At 38.4% G+C, this 27,033-nt stretch overlaps 2 protein-coding genes across 9 annotated transcripts in view; both read right to left on the bottom strand.

Moving 5' to 3' along the window:
• Window positions 1-27,033, bottom strand: part of kalrn (kalirin RhoGEF kinase) — a 627,264-nt gene that overhangs the window by 511,511 nt on the left and 88,720 nt on the right. The gene's annotated exons all lie outside the window — the stretch shown is intronic.
• LOC134296643 (uncharacterized) lies at window positions 331-5,976 on the bottom strand. Its single transcript, XM_062972132.1, has 4 exons — window positions 5,387-5,976; window positions 5,211-5,291; window positions 4,995-5,054; window positions 331-4,897 (listed from the first exon to the last, which is right to left on the bottom strand). Exons 1-4 carry the CDS (start codon window positions 5,526-5,528, stop codon window positions 501-503), a joined length of 4,680 nt encoding a protein of 1,559 aa, XP_062828202.1. The 5' UTR covers window positions 5,529-5,976; the 3' UTR covers window positions 331-500.

The following is a 27,033-nucleotide window of genomic DNA, read 5'->3' as shown; positions in this document are numbered from 1 at the left end:
TCACATTTCCTGGATACATCTGTCGTGCCAAAGTAGCAATTTGTAGTTTATCCCGGGGGTTTTTAAACAGTACCATATATTTTGCATTAAGACTGATGGTTCTGTTGCTTTTTCCTTTGCAAAAAATATTTTGTGTGATGAGGAAAACACTTATATTCCGGTGATGGACATACTGGGTGAAACACATCTCCAAACCACGGTTATCGCAAGCAGGCTGCATCAAATCATCGATTACTATAAAATTGACTTTATTGGGTGGTAACAATTCATCATCATCAAATTTTTCAGGTAAACCCTGCACAAACTGGATAAAGGGGTATTTACATTGGAGTTCATTGTACAGGGGTTGCCAGCAACTGTAAAACCACACAATATTTTGAGGTAGTACAGAGAACACATGATCGGCATTATCCAGCATATTTTTTATAAAAAAGGTTTTACCACAGCCACTCGGACCTGCTAGAATAGCAGAGAAGGGATGCTGCCATCGGGTCTGCAAATCAGTATCCATAAGGGAGCGTTGTAAATCCGTCTTTAATTACTCTTTTATCAAAAACAACCTTCTGTGTTTTTTTGAGGGTTTTCGTATGAAGCGTCCACTGACGCTTATTTCGAACAATACCCGGCTGATGTATCACAATTTCACGAGGCTGGCAGCCTTTCTTGTCCGAGACGTAAGCGAATGCCAAGTCTTTTAGACTGCTGAAATTAATTTTCTCACAGTTAGCACTATTCAGGGTGATTCCCTTAACTTTCAAACAAGCTGTGCCATCAGTCAATTTATATCCATAGGATTTTGGACCTACACTGACAAATTCTGTGATAGACCGGCCTGATGAAATTTCGTCAGTAAGATCCCCTAAATAATCTCCTAGAGGCGGTTCCCATTCCCCTTCCCGACTCACAAAAATGACACTGTCCGTGTCGTGATACAAAACACGACTACCTAATTTATCTAGCAACTTGTAGAGTTCAAGTCTAGCATAAGCAGTGGTAAAACATGCTATGAATTCATTTTTACGCCCAGCGGTTGTCACACGGTCCTCTGAATATTTCCATGAGAGACAGACAGCCTCATCATCCAGACATTCAGACATGGACACCTTATAAGCATCAGAAAATAGAATCTGAAAGAAATCCTCAGGATCTCTCAGTACTTGTGTGACAGGTAAATTTGTTCTCTGTCCAAACTTGCCCCACAATGAGTTTAAAAACAGTTTGGCAATTTGACGTTTTGCAGGATTCACTGCAATCTTGTTTCTGCGTAAACGCACCCCCTCCCGTGCATGATAATCCCTTATATATTTAGATTTATCTTGTTTACTCACACACCACTGTGGGTAACCTGAAGCCTCCTGCTTTTGACGAAGATGCATCTTTATATACCCTGAAAACAGATCTGCAGAACGATGCTCAAAATGCCACACCTCATAAATTTCAACAACTTTGTAGCCCTTCTCTATAGCTACATTCAACTCGATTGTACACCATGTTCCAATTAACGCTCTTTCCTCATCTGTGTGGTCACAAGGGTCCAGATGTCGTGCTTCTGCACAGGTTGAGCACAGTACGAACATGAGTTTTCCAGAGATTCTGGAAGGCAAAACTGGAAAATAGAGATTTCTAGGGGGAAAAACCTTGGCCTTAACTAGTCCAAAATAATTTGAAAGGGGCTTGAAATCCTTGTAAATGATTTCAGGATGCCCCAAGGGGTACTCTTTTGTTTTGTTTACATAGGGGTACAGACTAGTAAAGTCATAATATTTCACAGATTCCCCATCTTTAGGTTTATAATAGAGGCATATTGCATTTGTACGACCCCCAAAAAGCGCATCGCGAGGTTTTAGGGGTTCAGGAAAACTGGCTTTTGCAAGATAAGCCTGGACTTCCAAATCTGTTTTTACCATATTTCTCCACTCGTGCTCCCAAATGGAACGCACTTCAAACCCTAGGCTTTGGAGCTCCGCGGTCCTTTTCTGTGTCGCGTTAAAAAGAAACTCGTAAGATTTCCCCACCACGGGGTTGTCCTCCTCTGGAGAATAACAAATCAAACAACCATGAAAAAAACAACCGAAATACTCATAGGCAACTTTCTTATCATCCACAACTGCAAAACCATCCAGAAAATAATTTCCAACTTTAACCTCCCCACCATTCAATGCGTGACGTATTTCAACTTTTTCCTTATGACTGACAAAAGAGAGCCACTGTATAGAGGCGGATGAGAATCGCTTGTACTGATTATGGTAATCATTACAACTTGGAATCGCTATAGTATTTACCCTAAGAAATTTGAACCTATACATGGCGAGAGCCACACCTGCAATGGTAGGGTATTGAAAAGGATCAATAGCGACCCTGTACCTCTTGACTTTGTCTTTTTTCTTGCCTACCATGACTTCTCTTATACCCATTGTGAGCTGCACTATTTCATGTCTGTACTTGGTACAGGCCTGCTCCAAAATCTCAACATCCTTCTGACAATAGAATGCAAGCTCTTTCTGCATATCAAAGGTTTTTGACTGGTTCTCTGCATACCAGGCTGTAAAGGCTGCCTTTTCAGCAGGCATCATGTATTCTACGCCATAGCATTCGGGCTGTGGCATTGGCCCTACATAATCCCAATTCTCAGGCTTGTTAAAATAATGTGGAAAATACCCCTTGGCATCCTCAAATCCCAAAGCCTTTGGTAATTTAGAGAGTGCCATGGGTAGGTGACTGAGTGAGTCAATGAATTTTATGGAGAGTCCTACCACAGTAACACAGATCAACTTCCCACCCTGTGCTATAATTTCAACATCCAGTTTTTCTTTCACCAACTGTCGGAGTATAAAATAACAGTCATATCCCTTTGAATTGTGAGCTATGAATGTTGCATCTTTAAAGGCTCCATCTTTTGTAAACGTTTTAATAAATTGTTCAATACAGTTTTCGCCCTTAAATTCCCAGGTTTTGCCTGCAAACTTCCATGGCTCCCTTTCCCCTTCCACCTCAATTTCACCATCACTGTCTTCAGACCCACTATTCTCCTCCACAAAATCTGGTTTAAAACACTCCACAGTCTCCCCAGAATAAGCTTTTACAAAGCAAAAATTCGGCACGTGAGCCCCCGTACTCTGGTGACATTCAAAATCGTAAAATAAATATTTCACAGAAAGCTTTGGCTGTTTAAGCGGTTGCATGTAACACAAATGACCCTCATCTTCAACAATGTAACCCCAGCAGACCGTACACTGTCTCCCTTTACACTTTTCATCATCGTGATCCAGCTCCTGATAATATCGACACTTTGTACAATACATTCTCGCTAGACATTTGACTTTCTTCTCTAAACCCAGCTGTTGGTGTAATTTTAAGCAAGCCTCAGACCTACAATGAAACTTACATCGGGGGCATCGAACCTGTTTCCCTATCACATTATCACACCCCTTTCTCAAACACATTCTGCAATAAAATAGACATGAATGATGGTCATGATTATAGAGTTTGCGACAAAATTGACAGTAGTTTCGGATGCCAAATAGCGCTTTTACATTCAGAACCCCATAGAAATGCTCATCATGTAAGAGTAGAGTATAGGCTTGAGGATAAATGGGGCCCTGTGTTTTAAACAGAGCCCACTCTGACTTTTTTGAGTAATAAGCAACATCGATATTGACTCTTAAATGTTGTTCAACAGTAGAAATATCATTAAGGGTTACCTTTTTTTGATCAGACCATCCGAGTTCCATATGCAGTTTTTGAGCAGCTGTCAACATTTCTGAATCTGTGGGTTTATGTAAACTCATAACACCAAATAAAGCTCCAGCAAAACACATATTGCCACCTGCATAATTCAGGTCTATCAGATACTGTCTCTTCCTAGCAATTATTTCACTGGCTGGAATGGAACTCAGTTTTCGACGTGCTCCACCTTGTGGCGGTTTTGTTATAGTGACCACGAGCTCAAAATCACCATGAGCGCAGATTTCCATATTGCTCTGTAATAGACGACTCAGCTGGACTAGAAACTCCTCAGCATTAAAGAGATCCCTACTTCTTTTAAAAGAGAAGAGTGGATTTCGTAACCCTGAGGCTTCTAATCTCACCTGAACAAAATCTTCGGGATCAATTCTCTGGTTCAGATTGTCTAAGATGCCCTGGATCGCTGTGTATAATGCATTTATAACCTGTGCATATGACCTCACGGTTTCTAAATTTCTGAAACGGTATACCTCCCCGATCCGCAATGTGTTATAACTAGGAAAGGTAAATTGCCACCTGTGCACGCATTCTGCAAACACAGGGGGTGACCCATCATCCTCCTCACCAGAGGTGTCTTCCTGTTGAGGTCGGTACTCAACCTCGTTAGATGGGGATTCTACCTGTTGAGGTTCAGGAGAATGTCCATCCCTCTGGGTGTCTGTACTGGAAGAAGAAGCCGGGTCTGACCTCATTGAGTCTCTATTGCTTTTATGTTTTTGTTTACTTCTGGACCTGGCAAGAGTTTTTCTCGCCTTTGTTATCAATCTACGTCTCCTTTTCCAGTACAGTTCTCTAGGTGTGAGCTTCTTTTGCTTTCTTCTACCCCGCTTGTGCAACCCTCTACCTATCTGATAGTGAGTTGAGTTTGTAAGAGGGTTATAATTTTTACATGCTTTAATTGCTTTGAGAAGTTTTGGAATTTCATGACCGACGATTTGATCCAATCTCATTTTTAAAGCAATAGACTGTTTATAATTGTCGTCCGCTTCATCGTTCAATCTACGAATTTCAGCAAAGCATTCCCCCGCAGTGCTCATAATTTCACAGTCATGATCATCTTCCGAATTCAGCACAATGTCATTGTTGCCTTTCTTCTTCTTTTGAGGTCTAGCTGATTCCTGAGTTTCTGGCCTGGCTCGCTTCAAGCGGGTTCCTAAAAGATATAATAAATATAATAAAATACCTAAACACAATCACGTGTGGCTATTTCTCATATTTACAGAGAGATGTTCTGTGGGGCATACAATTACCTCGAGTTTTTGAAGTTGATAGATTGGTAGTCTTTGGAGTGGGCATGTTGGTCTCCTTATCTGGAAATGCAAATACATACACCTGAGTAGCTGTTTCTCATATTTACAGAGTGATGTTCTGTTGATTTCTGTAAGTTTGTTATTTTGTGTGATTGCGACTTTGTTAATTTTTGTTGTAGTATTTATGTTCTGTGTTTTACTACCATTCATCATTACCTGCATGCTTGGAAGTTGGTGGAATAGCCTTTGGTTTCTCCACAGTCTTGAAATCAGCATCCTCATGACGAAGTGCTTGTTCTGTGGAAAACAGACAATCATTTCAGAAAAGACACACACACACTGGGTGGGCGTTCATTTTATTATTAAATAACCTTTGGAGTATAAGGACAAACCCATCATTTGAGCATCATCCACTTCCAGCTGAGAAATTTGCACATCCTCATAAGTAATTTCATCTGGTAACGGCATATTTTCTATGATGGCTGGGTACTGGATATGAACGTTAGGATAGAAATGTTGGTTGATGTTGCTCATTTCTGATGGTTTGAGTTGTTGAATCTAAGAAGGTGGAGAGGGTTAAGAGGCAAGCATTAAACAGGTTGTGCAATCATTGCTGAGACACATTTCCATACAAGACCCAAACCGCGCCAGACACCATGGATTGGACCCACCCTGACAGATTACCAGAAATTGAAAAACAAACGTTCAGGATTATTCAATCTTACCTGAATTTGGCAGCTGGAAAAGCCCCCAAAACATCATTAGATACTGAGATATGTATCTCTTTACAAAAAATGAATGAGTTGGATGCCAGGATCTTTCCTATAATATCACCTCTGCAATTGGACACTCCCACACAGAGCTGTGAAATCCTTCAACATGTGATGCAGCAAACATTTTCCGATGGCAAGATTAACTGGGGCAGAATTTTTTCTATAATATTATTTGGATGCATTTTAGTCAGAAAAATGCCCTACACAGAAGTTCATGTCGATAATGTAGCTGAATGCATCACAGCATTCTTGCTAGATCATGAATCTAAATGGCTTTGCCGTCATGGAGGCTTGGTAAGTAAAATAAACTCTTAAAACTTTATAATATTCAATTTAATATACATTATTGTGTATACATATAATATTGATAATAATATTATATATAATATACAGTATTGTATGTACATATAATTTATTGTATGTACATATAATATTGGTAATAATATTATGATGTGGTACAATATAATACTAATATTAATATTACAATATAATACCGGTAATATTATACACATACACACACACACACATATATAAATAATATTACCGTATAGTGTCATAGTACAATATGGTAATATATGATGTTAATATTGTACTATGGTAATAATATAATATATTGTATGTACGTATAATTTGTGAGCCAAATTGCCCCCCCCCCCCACTTTTCTGGTAAGAAGGTCAATATATAAATATAGTAATTAGATTAATTAATTAAAACTAGCATAACAGAATCTTATTTCTCATTTTTTCTAGGAACATGGGGTGAAATACATGAATGCTCTAATGGATGGTAAAACAAAATTGTCGATTGTTGAATTTATGTTATATGTTTATAATCTAAAGTGGTTGATATTCCCTGTATAAATAAATAAAATAAAAATCTACATCCTTTTTGTTATTATTTATATAAAGCAAACAAACAAAATAATGTACCCTATTTTCTGTTGTAAAAATAAGCCGTAGCTTCCAATGAAACAGATTAAATTATAGGGTTGTTGTATGTCTTTCGGGCTGAATGGCCATGTTCCAAAAGTATTCTCTCCTGACGTTTCGCCCACATAATAATAATAATAATAATAATAATAATAATAATAATAATAATACTTTATTTATACCCCGCCACCATCTCCCCAATGGGGACATCTATGGCAGGCATCCTCAGAGGTTAAATTATATATAAAAATCTATTAAATGACAATTGGGTGTCTGACCTCAAATGAAGCCAGCCTAGAGGTATAGGATTGTGTATTAGGTTAGAGTACCAGGCACAAGTAATTCATTAGCCCTGATTTTCATAAGTACCCATTTGCCTAGGATGGTTTGAATGTGTATTACCTATTTCCAGAGGAGCATTCTTTTGTTACAGTAATTAGGTCAATACAGTAGATAAGCATATACAGATAATCTGCAGGGGCCTTTCATGTTCCTTGACTTTTTTTGAATGGGCCTTTCTCCCACCTAACCAAACAAGACACGGCTATGGAAATATATATAGCTATGGAAATTAGCTATATATATTTTATATGTAAAATATATAAAACTCTATTAATAACAATTTAATAATAACAATTTAATAACAAATAAATAACATTTTAATTTAATGTTAAGTGAAATAGGTACAGTTTTACCACCAAGGGTCACCCATCATAGCCTTTTAAAGGACAGGATTCAGCCATAGAGACTTTTTAAAAAAACATCCCATAAGAGGTTGACCCACATGTTAAATTATTTTAAAATCTTAAACTATATATATATATATATATATATATATATATAGAGAGAGAGAGAGAGAGAGAGAGAGAGAGAGAGAGAGGAGGTTGGGAGAAAGGTTTGGACTTACCAATTCAGCCAGAAATGTTGCATGGGCCAGAGGATTGAACCCAGGATGTCCCAGGGTTTTTAAAGCGTAAGGGGGTCCTCTTTTCTGGTTGGGGCCGCCTTTCCATCCGCTTTTAAACTGAGAATTCCCATTGGCTGATGAGACAAACACCCTCCTTTTGAGGTGTGGTCATATTTGCAGTTAGGCATACATGTTGTACAGAAACATTTATATAAATCTCTATTAAATAAATGGGTATCATACTTTTTTTTATTTTGAGGGAAGGGGTTGGGGAAAGGTATATTGAAGAAAATTAGCAATATACGCCTTAAAGAGTAGTTGAAATGTATTTCCAAAAGGGAAACCCTCAAATAAAAGCACATTGTGCATTATGTTTTTTTAAAATCCATTTTTATTTTACCCCATTTTAAAATAATCTGCTAAATGGGGCATGATGGGCTATAAGGACTTGTATTTTCTAAAGGACTGTAACACTCTCCCTTCCCTATAGACATTGGGTTGTTCTGTTGGACCCTTATTTTATTATTTATTTTATTTTTGGTTGTAAAAATAAACCATGTTTCCAATGATGCATTTTAATATATATATATTAATACATGGTTAAAGAAAGGGGCCCACACTTCGCCTTGTGTATTCAGTTAAAGATCCAGGCACAGAGATGCTTATTATCTCTGTTTTTCAGAAGTCTTAAGCATCCGGCCCCACGCCACTGAAAATATGCATATCCTGATTGTCAGAAGGATCAATAAACAGGCACATATTTTCACTTTTCTATTTAGTTAGATATATATATATCATTAGAAATCTTATGAGTGTTCATTAAATGTACTTCTAAAGGTAAGCCCCTCAAATAAAAAACACAATGAGCATTATGTTGTTTTTAAATCCATTTTATTTTACCCATTTTAAAATAATCTTCTGGTAAATTGGGCATGTTGGGTTATAAGGTCGTATTTCTAAAGGAATGTAACACTTAAAGATCCAGGCACAGAGATGGTTATTATCTCTGTTTTTCAGAAGTCATCAGCATCTGTCCATGGCATGACCACTGAAATATGCATTTCCTGTTTTGTCAGAAGGATCAATAAACAGGCACGCATTTTCACTTTTCTATTTAGTTAGATATATATATATATACATTAGAAAACTTATGAGTGTTCATTAAATGTACTTCTAAAGGGAAGCCCTCAAATAAAAAACACATTGAGCATTATGTTGTTTTTAAATCCATTTTATTTTATCCCATTATTGAAAGTACCATATATTTTATTTCAATGTAACACACTTTTTTGAATTTTTAAAAACAGTCATCAATAGCTGCAAGTTTTACTCTTTCTTAAAATTAGTTATAATAGGCCAAAATTTGACATAATGTTTGTATGGACGGTTTTTTAGCACAGTTTTGACTTGCTGCAGAATCTCCTGGTTGCAACTCTTCAATCCAGCATTTAGAACTTTAATAGCCTTATCAGTTTGGCCAATATATGTTACCAAATTCATAATGTAGTCCAATATTTCAGAGGTCATATACAGAGAGTTTTGACAGTAACCTATCAAAAGTAAAATATGAAGGGTATTTATGAAGCATAAATTTCCACAAATATCCTTCAATTTTTTGCTTAGGAATTTGTTGTTCCATAACACACATTCATGACTCATCTGATTCCCTGCAAAAATCTGACAACCCGGACACGCCTCAAATAATATTTCGTTTAAACAGTGATCTAATATCCCGTAAACGGTTGCTTTGGCGGTCTCCAACATGACCGTCTTCTGCTCTACATTCACTGTTTCAGTCTTGACATCCAATCCAAGAATGCTTGACATAATCACATGGCCTGGGCGTTGAATAGCACTCATTTCAGGGGTCTCCTATAAATAATAAAATTAATCAGATTTTAAAACACGCACATTCAGTGACTACCACCCCACCCATACATAAAACACATCTCTTCAAAACTCATACTTACTTGTAGCTGGCTTGATGCTACGCAGCATAGCTTCCAAATAGCAGCGATAGATGGTGACTTCACTTCTTCTTCTTTAGCTGCCCCTGATGAATTTTCTGTAACCCCCTAAAATGATTTAAAAGATAAGTGTAAGTGCTTTCAGTTCACAATTTTGCTCCTTGAAATAGACCCTTTCAACCCTAAGAGGGATCAGAATAATAGTTTTATGTTTTTTACCTGCTCAGAGGATGGTATTGCTGGTTCTGATGAAAGTGTTTCCAAAAGCCTGTTAGCTGATTCGGAAACCACCCGGTCTTCCTCACATTTTCTTTTAGCTAAATCACAGTCATCATCCTCATCAGAACTTGAACTTATGAAGCGTTTCCTGCTTTGGGATTCATCAACTGTTGAATCAGGTAGCTCTGAGGAAGAAACACTGGCATCTGATAATTCCATATTTTCCATTCCTCTGAAAGCAGTCAAGGGATGCACTAAAACTCACATGGAGTATTTATTCCTAAAAGCTCCGCCCTAATGGGCCCTCCCAGTATCACATGATGACCTTATGGGCCTAAATCCATTGGCTGTTGGTCACAGAGCACAGAGCTCACCACTAAGACCTAGCACACGGTCCTGGCTGCCCCATTTCCTCAAGCAGAGGGGTCAGTCTAGGCAAGGGGCCTTTCAGCCCATACGCATCACCATGAATGCCTCATTGAAACATGTCTGTGCTTGCCCCACCACGTGGTAAGCTCCTGCAGTAGGAGTAGGGAACATGCACCATAGACATACCCATCACATGGGCGGCTTATGGTAGGGGTGGGGGGTGGGTGGGCTGTGGGCTGTGGGAGGGCTTCACCTCAGGGGGAAGGGTCTCCCGGGATTGCATTTCCTGTTTTTAGGAGGAGGGAGTTCCTCTTTTAGGAGGTGGCACTTCCTGCTTCAAGGGGCAGGACTTCCTGCTTCAAGGGGGCGTGGCACCTGTCAAAAATGAGTTTGACGAGAGGTGGCCCCTATTACTACTCCTGTGGAGTAAGCTAAAGAGTGAGACAGAAAATGCACAACAGACAGAATGAACTAGATTTCTATTTGTATTCATCTTACTCTTCTTTGCCCTAGGCAGCTGTTTTTCACAGTCACAACTTTTGTCTATTAGTTCCAATTGTTCTGCACACTTATCCCCGACTGGATGGACTGCTTTAATGTAGATTGATTGTGCCAGCCTCAGCTACTTCTGTTATCAGTTGTATTCAGACTCAGGTCTCTGTTGTACGCCTCCCCAAAGACCACTGCAAAATATAGTTTGTTCTGTTGGATATTCCACCATTTACTTTTGCAATCACAACTTCTAACAATGGCATGCAGAAGTGATAACCTGAACAACTTTTGCAAACAACAAATGTCTTCATAAGATGGAAGATATATAATTAGTTCTCTGCTTTGTCTTGGAGATTCAGGAGTTCACCAGTTAAAACCAAGACCAGCCATAAGAATTAACCAAAGCTAGACAGTCCTTGCAGGGAGAGACTTGGGTTTCCTTTGAGTATCAGCCTTCTTACATCGTTTTAACACTAAAATCTAAAGTGTACATTGTGGTGATACCTGTTTTAGGCTAACTACAAGTCACAAAAATCATTAAGCTAGTTTTCGAAGCCCACTGACTTTTTCATCAGGCAAAGAAATAAATAATCCAGACAAAGAAGTTTTATTGTTAGAATTTTCGTTCACAGGCCTGCCTCTTGTTTGCTATAATAATTTTATTTTTACACCCTGCCTCCATCTCCCCGAAGAGACTCAAGAGTGGCTTACATATGGCACAAGGTGCCTAAAACAACACATAAAATAAACACACAGTACAATACAAAAGAAATGTTATAAAGAGCATATGTAGACAGAACATTCAGTCCCTGCCTTCCTCCAGAAAGACTGAAATGACTGGCAACAAAGGCAGCATTTCCCCCCCTCTTTGCCATTGCAAAGTCTCTCCTCTTGCAACGTCGGTCTGTTCCTGTTCTCTATGAGGTTACAAGCCCATTTTGGCAAAGTTCAGTTATTATCTGAGGAAGATTCTGTGTTCTTAGATTCCGAAGTAAATTTAGATGTTGTACAGGCAAAGGTTTATCAGATTTTAAAATTTTATTGCATTTTAAAACTCATACTAGACTGCAGCTATGTAATACAATTTATCTGCAGTCAATATAGATGTGATAGCAGGCATGTCCTTTTGTCCTCAAGTTTCCCAGTCACGTTATATTTCAAGTGTCTCCTATAACAGTGTTCTAATGCGATCCAATAGAAAGTATGAACCAAAGGCCAGGGGTATAGCTACAGGGACAAATGAAAGCAATATGAGTGGAGAGAACTCCCACAAACACACTATTAAATTTTCCCTCTGCTTCGAAATTTCTAACACCGAGTGAGACATTGAAATGGAGAGTAAGACTTTGGAATCTGTTCAACAGTTAGAACTCTTTTTTTCAACACTCATATTGATATATTCACACTGATTTCCCTAAATTGTATTTCTAAATGTTCAGCTAAGCTTCATGAGCGTGCAATTCTAAAAATAGGTGGGATGATATGATGTCATAAGCTTTTTTATTTTGGGTATAAGCAGAGTCAAACTGCAAATTTCAGTAGCTCCTCCCAGCATAATGGATTGTCAGGAATGCTGGATGTTTGAGTTCAAGAACATCTGGAGGGCCACATAATTCTCACTCCACCATTTATAATAAGATGGAAGGATCATCATATGGGTATGTTAAAAGGAGCTACTGAAAGGTACCTTCACATAGTGGTCCTTATATATATGGGTGCACTGCCACACAGAAACAAGACTTCGCATTATTGTAGTACTCAAAGACTAAGCTATATTAGTTTACACCAGTATGCAAAAGTAACTTGTAGCATTCTTTGAGACTTAGGGTAATAGGTTTGTAGCCTCAGTTTTTGTCAACTTGGTCTACTATATTTGCATGATGAAGCTAGCTCAGCCATCAAAAGTTATGCTACGAGGTTACACTATCTCAGTTTTAAAGGGGCTGCAGGGACTTGTTATAATAAGGACAAAAACAAATGCCAGCACTACTAAAGGCTTCAAAAGCAAAGCAGCAGTAATCCTAATTATTTTAATAACAGTGAGTGGTCCCTGGAAGATGGAGCATAAAGGTTAGAAATGAATAATAGGAATGATGTGGTATACTAGTAACAGACATGGAGACGGGACTCAATAGTGAAAGTTGAGACCTTCAAATTTCAACCTTCAGATCAACTCCAAAAGCTATCATCATCTTTTTAATCCCTTGCATCTTGTTGTTATTATTGCTCATCCTTGAGACAATCTATAAGATTGTGTCAAAATTAATTATTTGTAAGAGGTAGGTTTTGCAAATCCTATCGCTGACTATGGATATTATAGTGCTTTGTGAAATGTCTAAGAGCCATTCATATTTTGGAGAGAAAGAGCTTCTGTTTGTCATTCTTTTAAAAACAAAACAAAACTGTACATATCAACACAAGTGTCCTTTTTATAGCATGTATACCAATATCTAGTTTCTCAAGTCAGTGAACAAATAGCAAAAAGACAACAGCAGCTAGAAGAGAAATACTGTAAGTCCGTGGAACATTGGAAATAGCCACAGAGTTTCTTTAGCTTATATTATTTTCATGCTCCGGATTAACATGTGTTCTTATATGTCTATTCTCTTAATTTCTAACATTGTTCACTTGTATATGTGTTTTCTCATATACTGAATCTGAGTGGGTTTGTAGTATACATAGTGTACACAAGAGCACATACTCCTGATTATGTTCTTTTCATTGTACTTTATGTAGTTCATGAAGTAGACTTCTAACTATAAAAAAGCTCCTGGCAAACCAAAACCTGGATTAATATGGTGAGCAGGCATTTGAAACACTCACCAAATTTAGACACAACATGTAAACACAATCATGAAGAAGTTTCACCAAATACAAATGTCTTTGCTTTCCCCTTATGTTACCCATGATTTCTGTAAATCACCCAGAAACACACAGTGCTTATGAATTCCTATCTCCATTAACCATACAATAAGAAAATGAAAGGAGCCTCTGGTGGCTCAGTGTGTTAAAGCACTGAGCTGCTGAACTTGCAGACCGAAATGTCCCAGGTTCAAACCCAGGGAGCAGAGTGAGTGCCCGCTGTTAGCTCCAGCTTCTGCCAACCTAGCAGTTCAAAAACATGCAAATGTGAGTAGATCAATAGGTACCGCTCCGGCAGGAAGGTAACAGCGTTCTATCCAGTCATGCCGCCCACATGACCTTGGAGGTGTTTACATACAATGCCGGCTCTTCGGCTTAGAAATGGAGATGAGCACCAACCCCCAGAGTTGGACACAACTAGACTTAACGTCAGGGGAAACCTTTACTTTTACCTTAAGAAAATGAACATGCCACTAGCATTATTATGTAAAAGGAGAGGAAGGCAGAATTTTGAGATCACTAAACAGAAGTGTGTGGGCCATGTCAAGAAACAGCTTCTTAATGAAGCTGTCTGTAGTGCATGAATCTGTAGCCTCCTACACTAATGCCATATTAAGTGTTCTTGCACATGTTGTTTCAGCTTTGAAATGTAAATAACATTAATCTATAGTAGAGACATCTCACATAATACACCACAGAGATGCCAGCCACGAGTTAGTAGTAGTGACAGCTCACTAAGGACGGGACTGTCTTCAGGGACAACCTCTTTGAAGTAAGTGGCACCTTTTGTGCAGCAGAATGTGTAAATTCATATGAAGGTTCCATTTGTTCCAGCCATTCTCCTAAACCAGTGGTTCCCAACCTTTGGGCCTCCAGGTGTTTTGGACTTCAGCTCCGACAGCTGGTAAGCTGGCTGGGATTTCTGGGAGTTGAACTTCAAAACACCAGGAGGCTCAAAGGTTGGAAACCACTGTCCTAAACCAATAAAGCATTAAATATAAATGCATGATGCTGTTCTGCAAGGAACTGTAGAATGGAAATGGGGTTATACTTCCACTGAAGACCACCATTTGGATGTATTTTGGGATTCAGCTGTGTCTGGATGCCCAGGTTTCTGGTGTGGCTTGGAGACCATCTGCACAGTTGAGGGTGGTGCATTAGCTGCACATTTTCATGGAAAGTATTTGGTTGAATTCCTGGTTGAATATCTCTTATTCTAAAATCCATAATACTCCAAAAAATGTAACGTGTTGACCCCAGATACACAATGCCTTAGTTATATCCCATGCTCGACATAGGATTGCATGTCAGAAGCCGTATCTACCATGGGAAGATGTACATCAAATGCTCCTGTTTGCATGACCTTTGAAACACACCTAAAACTTTGCAAATAAGAAGAAAATGCATTATTTAAGATAAGAAGTCCCCAGCCATGGAAAACGGCTACAGAACAGATCGCAGTGAGTCGCTTCAGGATACAGACCTTTGCAGGGCCAGGCAAGTGGTTGCAAAATGGGTAGTCCAAGCAGGGTAGCTAAAATGGATTAGCTTCCGAATGTAGGCAAATTGATAACAATATATCAGCCCTCCATTCCCACACATTCTGTATTCAGGAGGTCAACCATCTATGGCTTGAAAATTAAAACATACACCATTCCAAAACAAGCCTCAATTGTGCCATTTTATACCAGGGAAACAATTTTAGTACAACACTTTATATAACTGGCCTTGAGCATCCACACAGTTTGGTATTCACAAGAGGGTACTGTAGCTAAACCCCAGTGGATACCAAGGACCCATGCTACGATATTCTTTACAACCCTAAAAAAGAATTATAACACTGAAAACAAAGGAGACAACCAGTCCATGAGGGCAGCCACCTGTGCTGGGCACTCTAGTTACAGAAGAGTACACATTTGATAGAAAAAAATCAGTGCCAACACATAAAGTCGACCAAAGAGCAAAACTCCATCTAATGTGTTCAGTGATCTTTTGAACTAAAGTTTTCTGAACCATTTCCTTGCATAGAATTTGTCGCTACAAACAAGAACAGTAACCAGCTCTCCTCTGCCAGTATGTGCAGTAACTGGAAAATGCTACAGCTGCACAAAGCGACTCACCATGAGCGCTCCCGTAAATTTAAACATGTGCAATACAAAACAAAACAAAACAAAATGTCATTTCACAGGTTGTATGCCACAGCAATTAGCCTTGAGGCTGTTTTCTTAATTGATGTTCTTTCACCTGCTCTAAAACAAATCTGCCGAGAACAATGTAAAGTTAAATGACCATATATATAGGCTAATGTTTATAAAAGCTTCCATTCTTAAATATTGAAAATAATGAACTTAAACAAGAAAGAGCATGACACATAGCCACCCATGTTGCAGTTAACAAAAGGAGGTGGTCTGGGATGCCAATTCCCCTCATCTAATTGAAATCTTACCTAAACCACTATGCTTCAGGGCCTCTACCTGTGAATATTGTAATGTGGGAATAATATTAATAGCCCATCTGACCAGATTGTTGTAAATAAGGATTGTTGTGATAATGTATATGAAGCACTTCGGAGGATTAAACCAGCTGTTTCTGATATGGAAAACTGAATGAGACTTACGTATGCTCTGGTTCTAAAGGTTTCCAGGCTGATTTCTTAAACAGTTAGAATTAGCAAGCTTTGCATTAAAAAAAGACAAAAGAATAAAAGGATATTACAAAGATTAGAGATCAATTAAAGAGAATCTTAGCATAATTTCATTGATACCCTGTAGACAAGTATTAATTGAGGATGAGCTCTTTGAGGGGATACAATTGCATTCACATGTACATGCATTAAATATTTCTAGGGAATTAAAGGACTGCAGATTAATAAAGCACTAGCGTACCGCGGCCTTCATAGGTACAGCTAGCGCTCTGCTTTCAGATTATGGAACTCCCTGCCAAGGAAGACACAGTTGGCCTTCTCTCTGCTCTCCTTCTATTTAAACAGGTCTTTAACTGGTTGGGTTAGTGCAATGGGTAGGTTTTAGTGTGTTTTTAATTGTTTTAAATTAATGTTTTAAAATGGTATTTATTCAATGCTTTTCAAAAGTTTTGTACAGTATGACCATAGTATCTGTGGGGGATATGTTCCCAGGCTTCTCATGGATACGCAAAACTGTGGATAATACTGAACTATCTAAAAGAAGGTGCACCTATTTTTAGTACTCTGGAGACTAGGACATGGAGCAATGGATTCAAACTGAAAGAAAGAAGATTCAATCTGAACATTATGAAGACCTTCCTGATGGTAAGAGCCGTACAGCAGTGAAATATGCTATCTCGGAATATGGCGGAGTCTCCTTCTCCAGAGAGGCTGGATGACCATTTATCGGCCTCTTCCAATTCAATGATTTTACGAAATACAGGACTTCTGGATCGAAAATACCATAGAGCAGTGGTTCTCAACCTGTGGGTCCCCAAATGTTTTGGCCTTCAACTCCCAAAAATCCCAACAGCTGGTAAACTGGCTGAGATTGCAGGGAGTTGTAGGCCAAAACACCTAGGGACCCACAGGTAGAGAACCACTGCCATAGAGTCACACTGGAGAGCTTAGAAAATACCTAAAGCAGACAAATTATATAGAATGTGAAATTGCGGATAATAGTCTTGCCAATATTGGGTTGGGGGGGGGGGGAATCATACTGTATTTCAGAATATTTTCACTGTATTTCATATTTTGCCTCCAAGTCATTTCTGAATTACAACAACCCTAATATGAACCTATCACCCTGTTATGGAGTTTCCTTGGGAATATTTGTAAAGATGGTGTTTGATATTTTTTTTCTCCTGAGGCTGAGAAAGTGGTTTGTCTAATATCACCTGGTGAATTTCCATGGCCAAGTAAATTTCGGACCCAGTCTCCAGAGCTCCAGGGCAAACAAACCAATATGCCACACTGTCTCTCTACTAAATGGTAATTAATATGTAGTTGGGGCAGAAGGAATACGTTTCTAACAGAGTTGCTACATATGAATTCTATATAACAAATAATAATACAAGGTTATTAAAAATTGATTGGATGAAATGAGCTTAAAAGACAACTAAATAATGTATATAGATCCATAATTCCCCATCCATTAGATGCTTTTTGTATCAAGAATCTGTGTTGTGTTTACAGTACATCAAAATAATTCTGGACACTTTCATTTTGCCGGCACCTAGACGTCTTTGCGGTTGTAAACCAGACCCTGTTTCAGATACGTCAGATTATCAGCATCCAGTAATGCTTATCCAAACAACATTTCCAGCTAACATAGAGTTTAGATTAGATCTACATTCCTGTTCTGACATTAATCTTAGTTATTTTAAATTCCAAATGAATCCACTAGCTTTGAGACAATCTACTTTGAAAGCAGGCCAATTTGCTCATATGTTTCAGAACAACAGTTGCTCAAGAAATCCACTGCACCAATACAACAGACTGTGATGTTGCTGTGTGCCTTCAAGTTGCTTCTGACTAAGGCAAACTGAAGGTGAACCTATCACATGGTTTTATCTGCAAGATTTGTTGGAGGTGGAGGGGTTGACCCTGTCTCCCTCTAAGGCTGAGAGAGTGTGATTTGCCCAAGATCACTCAGTGGGTTTACATAGCTGAGGAGCTGTAGTTCAATGCTCAAATTACAACACCTCTTTACCTAGAATAGCTTTCAGAAAGCAAAGAACAAAGGATGCTGTTAACATGAAGTACACTATGCCAATTTTTCTAGAACATCATATAGCTCATCAACTTTTTAAAATTAAGAAAACACAGAGCAAAGGCAAACAGACTGACAACTTTTTTTTAAGTTCAGAAAACTAATGGAAACTTTTGATTGGCTTAAACTGTTAAATTGGACATAGCACTAACTGGTGATAGTGTATAAACTTCTTAGATTGCACTATCACCAGTCATGGCTAATGCAATTTAACAACTTTATATACTATCATCAGTTATCATCATCGTCATCATCATCGTCATCATTTAATTACTTATTAATCACCCTCCATCCACGATGCTTTAGGCGATATACAAGATAAAATTGTAAAGGATAAAAATATATACATACAAATATTGATAAAATTAACCTAGATCAAAAGCTCTAGTAAAGAGCCAGTTATGGCATATCAACCTTCTGCCAATACAGTTTCAGTATCCCTTATCTGAAATGCTTGTAACCAGAAGTTTTTTGAATTTCAGATTTTTGCAGAGTTTGGAATGCCTGTATCTACATATATGTACATAATGAGATATCTTGGAGATGGTACAGAAATTTAAATATGGAATTCATTTATGTTTCATTTTGCCTTATGCATGTAAACAAAAGATTATTTTATACACTTCATTTTTAATAATTTAGTGCATAAAACTAGTTTTGAGTACACTGAGCTATCAGAAAGCAAAGGTGCCCATGCGGACAATTTTGGAAAGGCAGCAACAAAGTAACCAGACAAGATTCTGAAATGTACAGATATATCATTGCATACCAAAGTCAAAATTATTTATATAATTGTAGTTAAGTTTCTATGTATAGTTGTGAAAGCTGGGCAGCGAAGAAAGCTGATAGGAGGAATATGAATCCATTTGAAATATGGTGTTGTAGGACAGCTCTGTGGAGACCCTGGATTGTCACCGACCTCCCCCTCCCCCCAAATAAATGGCCTAAGAGCAGATGAAATCTGAATTTGTGCTAGAAGCCAAGATGAATAATTTGAGACAGTCACTTCTGTCATATCATGAGAAGACATAACTCACTAGAAAACAATGCTACTTGGTGAAGAAGAAGACAATAGGAAAAGAAGAAGACTGCATCACAATTGGCTAGAATTAATCAAGGAAGCTACAGCCCTGAGTTTGCAAGACCTGAGGAGACCTGTCGATAAGGCGTGATTTGGAGGTCTCTAATTCATAGGGTCACCATAAGTCAAAGTCAATTTGATGGTAAATAAGAACTGCAAAAGGAAAACATAAAAATACAATGAATAGAGAAAGGAGGGAGAGGAAGGTGTAATATGTCATATGTAAGGCAATATTTCTTCTGTTCTATCAGGTCAAAATGAAGCTGAGTCACATGGCAACTTTTATCTGAACCAAATGGGATTAATGAATCTTCTTTGTTCAACATACATAATTCTTTATCTCACATCCCTTAACAAACCTGCAATTTTCAGGAAGCTATAAGCGACCACCAAATGAGCACCTCTCTCTTGGAATTGGACCATTTGTTTCAGTTTGTTTTTACGAGCTTGTTAAATATGGAATGCATCTGAAATGGTAACTACTTTGCCACGCATGTTGGAGGAACAAAGCTAATTGATTGCACAATTACAGAGCCCTGGCTGAGCACGCACGCAGCAGCAGAAGCACGATAACCAAGGAGCTGGATAGTCAAACCTATCAATTAAATCAGTAGTACAATTTGTGAGGTTATCTGCTGGGCAAATTCCTTGGGGAGCAATTGTAAGGCAATGACAAGGGCTCCAATGTTATCAGTTTGAAGAACATGAAGGATATGGCTATGCTTGAACTATTGGATATCTTTGCCTTAACTGTACATACATTCTAACTGAAATGTTACAATTAAGAACTATGCCTGGCATAGTACACACCTTGATTTCCAGTTGGAATAGTGCAATGGACTGGAAAATCAGCACCTTATAGATATACTTTGACTTTAGTACTGCTAATGGAGTTGAAATTTTACTGTCTCAGTCCCCATATGACCTAGAGCAGAGCAGTCCCTGCCTGCAGTGAGATCTCTTCAAAGCAACAGAACAAGAGAAATGATACCTTATACAAAGTGCAGGCTTGTAGCTCCAATACTGTCACTTTTTCCCATCTCTTGCATGATTTTAACATCTTTTGCTTTATGAAGTCAGTGGAGCTTTGAAAACTTGCATGCTACATTTTGTATATTTTGGTTTGCCAATAAGATATTGCCATTTTGAGGATTTCCCTTTACTAACCAAGATCCTTTTGAAGATAGGCAATGTCATCAGAGGCATTAGGATCCGTGGGAGGGAGGGAAGAGTTGTACCTGCACGTTTTGCCATGACCGTTACAGACTGGTCCATAACCCAGGAGAATACTTGCGTGAGGAAAACCTCCACATGTCAGCCAATAAAAACGCCAACTGCTTCTAGAACCAGTTGGTTACACAAGTGTGAAATTTTAACATGGTCCCAGAAACTGGATTGGCTGTTTCCTTAGAAGCACAGACAGATACACGTACTGAATTTTACTTGGTTTTTGACTATGCAAAAGCTTGCTCATATAGTATTTTATGTAGTATTTTAAGGGGGCATCTCGCCGTTGATGTACGTAGCATTTTAATGATTTACATAGTATTTTAATGGTGTATTTCATGTTGTATTTTATAATCTGGTATTTATGTATCTATTTGTCCTATATGTGGTTTAAGCATTGAATAAACTACAAACCACTTACAATTCACTTGCTTCTATCTACTTGCCTCTTCTTCAAAGACTTCATCAGGAGACTTGTATTCCTTTTCACTGGAAAGGAATATTCATATCAGGGATTAAAGAAATGTGAGGAAGACTGAAATAGCCATTATCATTGTACGTGTGTGTGTATCTGTGTGTACAGATATACATGGGTCATAGTAAACGATAAGCAAATGGAAAATATAAAATGTATTTAAAATCTTGAATCATAATATTTCATTATTAAATGTTAAACTACATAAAGTTCTGCCTATGTATTATCTGACTCCAGAGGCATTTTTGTTGAACTATTACACAAAATGCACCAGATATTATTTATTTACCTCATTTGTACCCTGCCTTTCTCACCCCGAGGGAGACTCAGGGCAGCCTTACAACAGGCAGCAATTCAATGCCATACACATATACATCCATAAAATAAATAAATACAATTAAAATCCAGCAGCTAAACATCAATTATTAAAACATCAATTAAAATCACGCAATCCAGGGCCATTCCATTTGTCAATCACATTAATTCATGGTCACTTATTGCATTGCTCCCATTAGAAGCTAAGCAGGATCAGTTTTAGTTAGTATTTGGATGGGAGACCACCAACAAATAATTATTGATGCTGTGGGCTATATTTCAAGTAAAGGAAGTGACAAAACCACCTCTGAGTATTCCTTGCCTAAGAAAATCCTCTGAGATCATGGGGTCATCATAAATGGACAGAAGATCTGAAGGCACACATACAGACATACATTTCAAAAAGCAGAACATTATGTGTGTTCTAAACTACAATTATGATGTGATGTCTGAAGTGAACAACTGTCATCCTCCCTAAGACTTTGATGCCTTAGGTTGTTAATGATCTCTTATTCTCGAGATGCTGTTTTGAATTAATTGGCTAAACATTACGATTACTTAGGGTTTCTGGACAGAATGATGGAAAACCAGAATGAGATTTAGTAGCCATTGCTTATTTAATCATTTAAATAAGCACTCATGTTAGAAATGACATCTTGGCTGAGGATGGAGATGAAACCAACTGGGAGGCAGATGTGCCAAATTAGAGCAGGCCAGGTGGCAAATGCAGGATTATTCCAGAGGAAGAGGTTTGTGGGTTACAGTCTATAATCCTGCCCCACTGACCTAATTGTTGTAGATATTTTGCACATTCAGCGTAATGAAGACTTGGATCCACACCTGAAAACATGACAAGTTTACACATATGGGCTTAATTTACAGCTCTTTTCTAGCTCTGTTTCTGAATCTGACCTACTTATTAAGTAGGAAGGGCCAAGATCCTTATCACTGAAATGCACAATTTACGGTAATTGAGAAGAACTGAAAATGATCAGCTACTACAGAGTCATAACAGATCTGGATATAAGCCCCGTATAACTTGTTGTAACACTGTCAATCTGTTCAGGCCAAAAATCCATCACTAAAGCCCTTGGGGTAAATTTTTTTATCCTGGCCTAGGAAAGAAATTGAGTTTAGATCAGAAAATTAGGTTAGAACACAATATGTTAGACCCAGTGTAACAATGCACATTTATCGCAGCCCTGCCTCTCTGCTGCTTCTTTTGGGAGTCACTATGGTCCACATACATAAAAGAGTAATCATAAACACAGATATCTTCACATTGGTATGTATGGCTGCTGAGATTTGTGATATCACAATGCCCCTCAAAGCAGAATAATATAACAGACCAAGTGCATAGATCTTCCATAAATGCTGTCTTCATGTGACTGACATGGCAATATTCAGAAATCAGTGGGCAAACATACCAATCTCCATATACATGGTTGCTGACTCAAAAGTCGTCATCCAGATTAATTTCAAACAGGAATGCCAGCACAAAATATTATTTTTATGTTTTTATTAAGGACTTTATCACATGCAAGTTCCCCTTGTTTCCACACACTTCTAAAACAGTTCATAGACTAAGTATCATGGAGCCCAACATGTAAAAACCAATTATAGGAAGTTTGAATGGTGCATTGGGTTTCCTAGAGTAAGGGAATTGAGAGGGAAAGTATCCCAGAAGTAGTGTCTGTCTTTAGAACTGTGCCTTTGATCTCCTCTAGAGTAATGGGATTGAGAGAAAAAGTAAAAGAGCCCATAGAAATTGTGTTGTAAGAACGATGCCTTTAAGTGGATGGTTGAGGCTGGAGAAAGTGATCCTGGGTGATGGGCTGTAAGTAAATTCTCCATTTTCTTTAAAGACGGAATCCCATGCAAAGAAGACAATTCTACATGCAAAGACTATTTCCTCTGCTTTCCACCATTTTCCCCAGCTCCATCTAATAAAGTCTACAATGTATATTTTGTCCTTCCCCCCAAAAGTGGCTGAAATTTCAATTAATCAACCCACAGTTTCCCTTTCTCCTGACATGTAATCCAAGGCATTGTACAATATTTTTAAGGTGTTGATAACAAAAGCTAGAACAAAATTAAACTAAATTTCTGTTTTAAAAAAACACAAGTTAAAAACCACATTAAAGAATACTTTAAAACATAATTTAAAAAAACACATTAAACTTTCGGTGAAAGTTGCCTGGCCAATTAGACATGTTAATTTACTTTGCAATGTTAACATGAGTGTGTCTTCAGAAATTACGGTTGTTTTAAATGGTACAGTAGAGTCTCACTTATCCAACGTAAACGCGCCGGCAGAACGTTGGATAAGTGAATATGTTGGATAATAAGGAGAGATTAAGGAAAAGCCTATTAAACATTAAATTAGGTTATGATTTTACAAATTAAGCACCAAAACATCATGTTATACAACAAATTTGACAGAAAAAGTAGTTCAATACACAGTAATGCTATGTAATAATTACTGTATTTACAATTTTAGCACCAAAATATCACAATATATTGAAAACATTGACTACAAAAATGCGTTGGATAATCCAGAACGTTGGATGAGACTCTACTGTAACTATATCTATTTTACACAATGCAAGCTTAAACTGAATTCTCAGACTTTAAAAAAACAGGCTTATTCTCTTTTATCTATATTTTAGGCCCTATGTAGTCCCATGTGCATATCTCCCAACTGAAAGATCTGATAAAGTAAGAAATCTAGTCCACAAATTCTCATTGGACAATCAATATGTATCGCTTGAAGGGTTGTCATTTGAAAGATGAAACACATCAAGTTTTCTGATGTCGCAGAAATTAGGACCAAAACCAATGGATTCAAAAAGGATATTACAACTTTAGGAGGAATTTCTTGACCGTAAGACCTGTCTGACTGGAACTGATTGCCTCGAAAGACGGTGTTAAAACAGAGATTGGCGGTTTTAAAACAGAGATTGAATGCACCGACACTGGGCTGAACTACATAATACTTGGAGTACTTTGTGGAGTCATTCTAGAAATTGCATTGTTGAGAAATGCTGTTCTATCCTTGCTTATTTTCTTTATTAACCTTATTTTCTGCATCACCATGACAGATTTTCGTAAGGGGAGCTTCCACTTCTAGATTCATAGAAACCTAGAGCTGTTAGATCCCAGAAGGACTATCCAGTCCAACCTCCTGCCACGTGCAATCAAATCACTCCTGGCAGATGCCCCCCCCCCCAGCCTCTGTTAAAAAGGAAAACGTTAAAAGGACTCCACCACACTCCGAGGCTGTGAATTCTACTGTCAAAACAGCTCTGAAAGGTCTTCTTAATGTTTCGGTGGAATCTCTTTTCTTGCAATTTGAATCCATTGCTTCATATCTGAATTTCTAGCAACAGAAAAAAAAACTTGTCCTCTTCTCAATGTGACTTCCTTTTAAATAATTAAACATGGCTAATGTGTCACAACTTAACCTAAAGCTAAAGACACCCTGCTCCCCAAACCGCTCCTCATAGGGCATGGCTTCCAGACCTTTGACCGTTTTGGTCACCTTTTTCTGGACACTTTCCAGCTTGTCAATAACCTTCCTGAATTGTGGTGTCCAGAATTGGACACAATATTCTAAGTGAGGTCTCATCCATGCAGAATAGAGTGGGACTATTGCCTCTCTAGATCTAGAGTGCTACAGTGTTATTTTTAGAGTACTACAAAACTCTTTATTCTTCACCGAGAGGGAAAGAATAACAGAACTCTGACTTTCTCATGGAGTTACAGCATGAGTCTTCCACTAGCTGTCCAGAAAACTGCAATATGTGTGGACATGTATCTAAAATACAGTTTATGTACTCACCCTAGGTGACTTTGTTATCTGCACAAATTGTTTTGGGTTTCTAATTTGGCCCTTTGAAACAAAATAGGGTTGTCCATATTGTCGTAAAAATTCCCCTACTGTAATTATTTCTTATTGTTCCCGTTTTTTGACACGAATATTGAAACGTTTTCCCTGGGCGCTACTGGCAATGTAATACGATCCATCGTTGGCCCATTCTGTAATTATGTCTTAAAATTTTCGTTAATTTTTTTCCTCCAAAATTTTTTTTTAATATTTTTAAAATATTATTATTATTGTTGTTGTTGTTGTTGTTGTTGTTTCTGCAACCTAACATGAATGGGAGCCTAGCGCAGCCTAACATGGCTCCCGCTCCCTGCCAATCAGAGTCTTCCACGATGGCTAAAAAAGGTGGGGGCTAGCGTCCTCCGCGTCCACGTTTAGAATCGCTATAAAAATCACCTCCGCATGGAGCCAAGCCATTCTGGGTTGGGATACCGAGGAGAGAGGGTGGTTCGCGCGTGCCGTGAAGCTGAGAGGGCAGTGACTGGGGGTAGAGGGTTGCTGCAGTGCTTAGATATTGTGTTGGGGGAAATTGGCTTGGGGCTTGGGGCAGAGTCCTTGCTGTGGATGTTGGGAATTTTTTTTTCCAAAGGAGTCTGCGTCCCTCCCTGCTAGTGCTGAGCTTTGGGTTGGTTCCTTCTCCTGAGGTAGACCTTTTGCCTTTCTATTTTTCCTTTTTCTGGAATAAAGCAATCACCCCATAAGCCTTTCTTTCCAAGCCTTAAAAGGAGGGAGCTTGAAAATTATAGTTTTCTAAGCAGCACGTCTGCTTCCCTGTAAGCGCTGAGCTCCTGAGGGAGAACTTTAGGCTTTCCTTTTTAAATTTTTTATTGGCAGTAATAGTTTCCAAAGGACGTGGGGCACCCGCCAAGGCAGTGCTTCCCTCACGCTCCATTTCTATTCCCAAGCCTTGGGCTGAGTTTTATTTCTGCAATCACAAAGTCAGACATTGATTTGATTCAATAGAGGGTCCACAGCAATTTATAGTTTCCAAAGGACGTTGCCAATCCTGTCAAGGCATTGCTTGGCGTGTGCTGCATTTCTAATCCAAAGTCCTCAGCCAGAGTTTCATTTTTGCAATCACAAGGTCAGCCAGTGGCACCATTGATCAAAAGGTTCAAAGGCAATTTATAGTTTCCAAAGGACGTTGCCAATCCTGTCAAGGCATTGCTTGGCGTGTGCTGCATTTCTAATCCAAAGTCTACACAAGTAGAAGAGGGACTTTTACAGTGATAAGAACCCAATTGAACAGGAAATAAGACTTTCAAACCAGGAACAGGTTTCTTCAAATATTGAAAAATAGTGTATTATAAAAAGTTATGAAAATTCGCCAAAAATCATAGGAGACAGGAAACATTCTGCAATTTGTTGAGCAAAGAGTGTGGAATGTGTTCTCCCACTGTACCAAATTTGATGAGAATAGCTCAAGAAATGAGGGCGGGAGACCCCCAGAAAAGTCCCCCCCCCGGTTTCCTGTTTTTTGGCGATTGCGCATGCGCGTCCGCCATTTTAGAAACATTTTAGAAACATTACGAATTTTCGGAAATATCCAAAAATTTTGGGTGAAACATTTAGAAATAATTTCTACATCGAAGAGCCGGCACCCTCTACTTTAGAAACGAGAATTGAAACATTTTTTCCATCGATCGGACAAGCCTAATACAAAATTAGACACCTTTGAAGGAAGAGCACTATTTCCTATACAATTGGCTATATAAATTGCAGAACTGGTGTTGAGCCCTACCTAATTTCTCTTTGTAGCACAGATCAAAAGGGACAAAAAAGAAATTACTGTCATATAAC

This window comes from Anolis carolinensis, chromosome 1 (genome assembly GCF_035594765.1).
Source record: "Anolis carolinensis isolate JA03-04 chromosome 1, rAnoCar3.1.pri, whole genome shotgun sequence".
NCBI classification, from domain to species: domain Eukaryota; kingdom Metazoa; phylum Chordata; class Lepidosauria; order Squamata; family Dactyloidae; genus Anolis; species Anolis carolinensis.
This window is presented reverse-complemented; position numbering and strand designations above follow the sequence as displayed.

Excerpts from the sequence above, each read along its gene's own strand:
- LOC134296643 (XM_062972132.1), bottom strand. The coding sequence starts at position 5,528 with ATGAGCAACATCAACCAACATTTCTATCCTAACGTTCATATCCAGTAC. Across the intron at positions 5,055-5,210 it reads ACCAACTTCCAAGCATGCAG|ATAAGGAGACCAACATGCCC; the intron begins GTAATGATGAAT and ends TTGCATTTCCAG. Across the intron at positions 4,898-4,994 it reads ATCAACTTCAAAAACTCGAG|GAACCCGCTTGAAGCGAGCC; the intron begins GTAATTGTATGC and ends TATATCTTTTAG.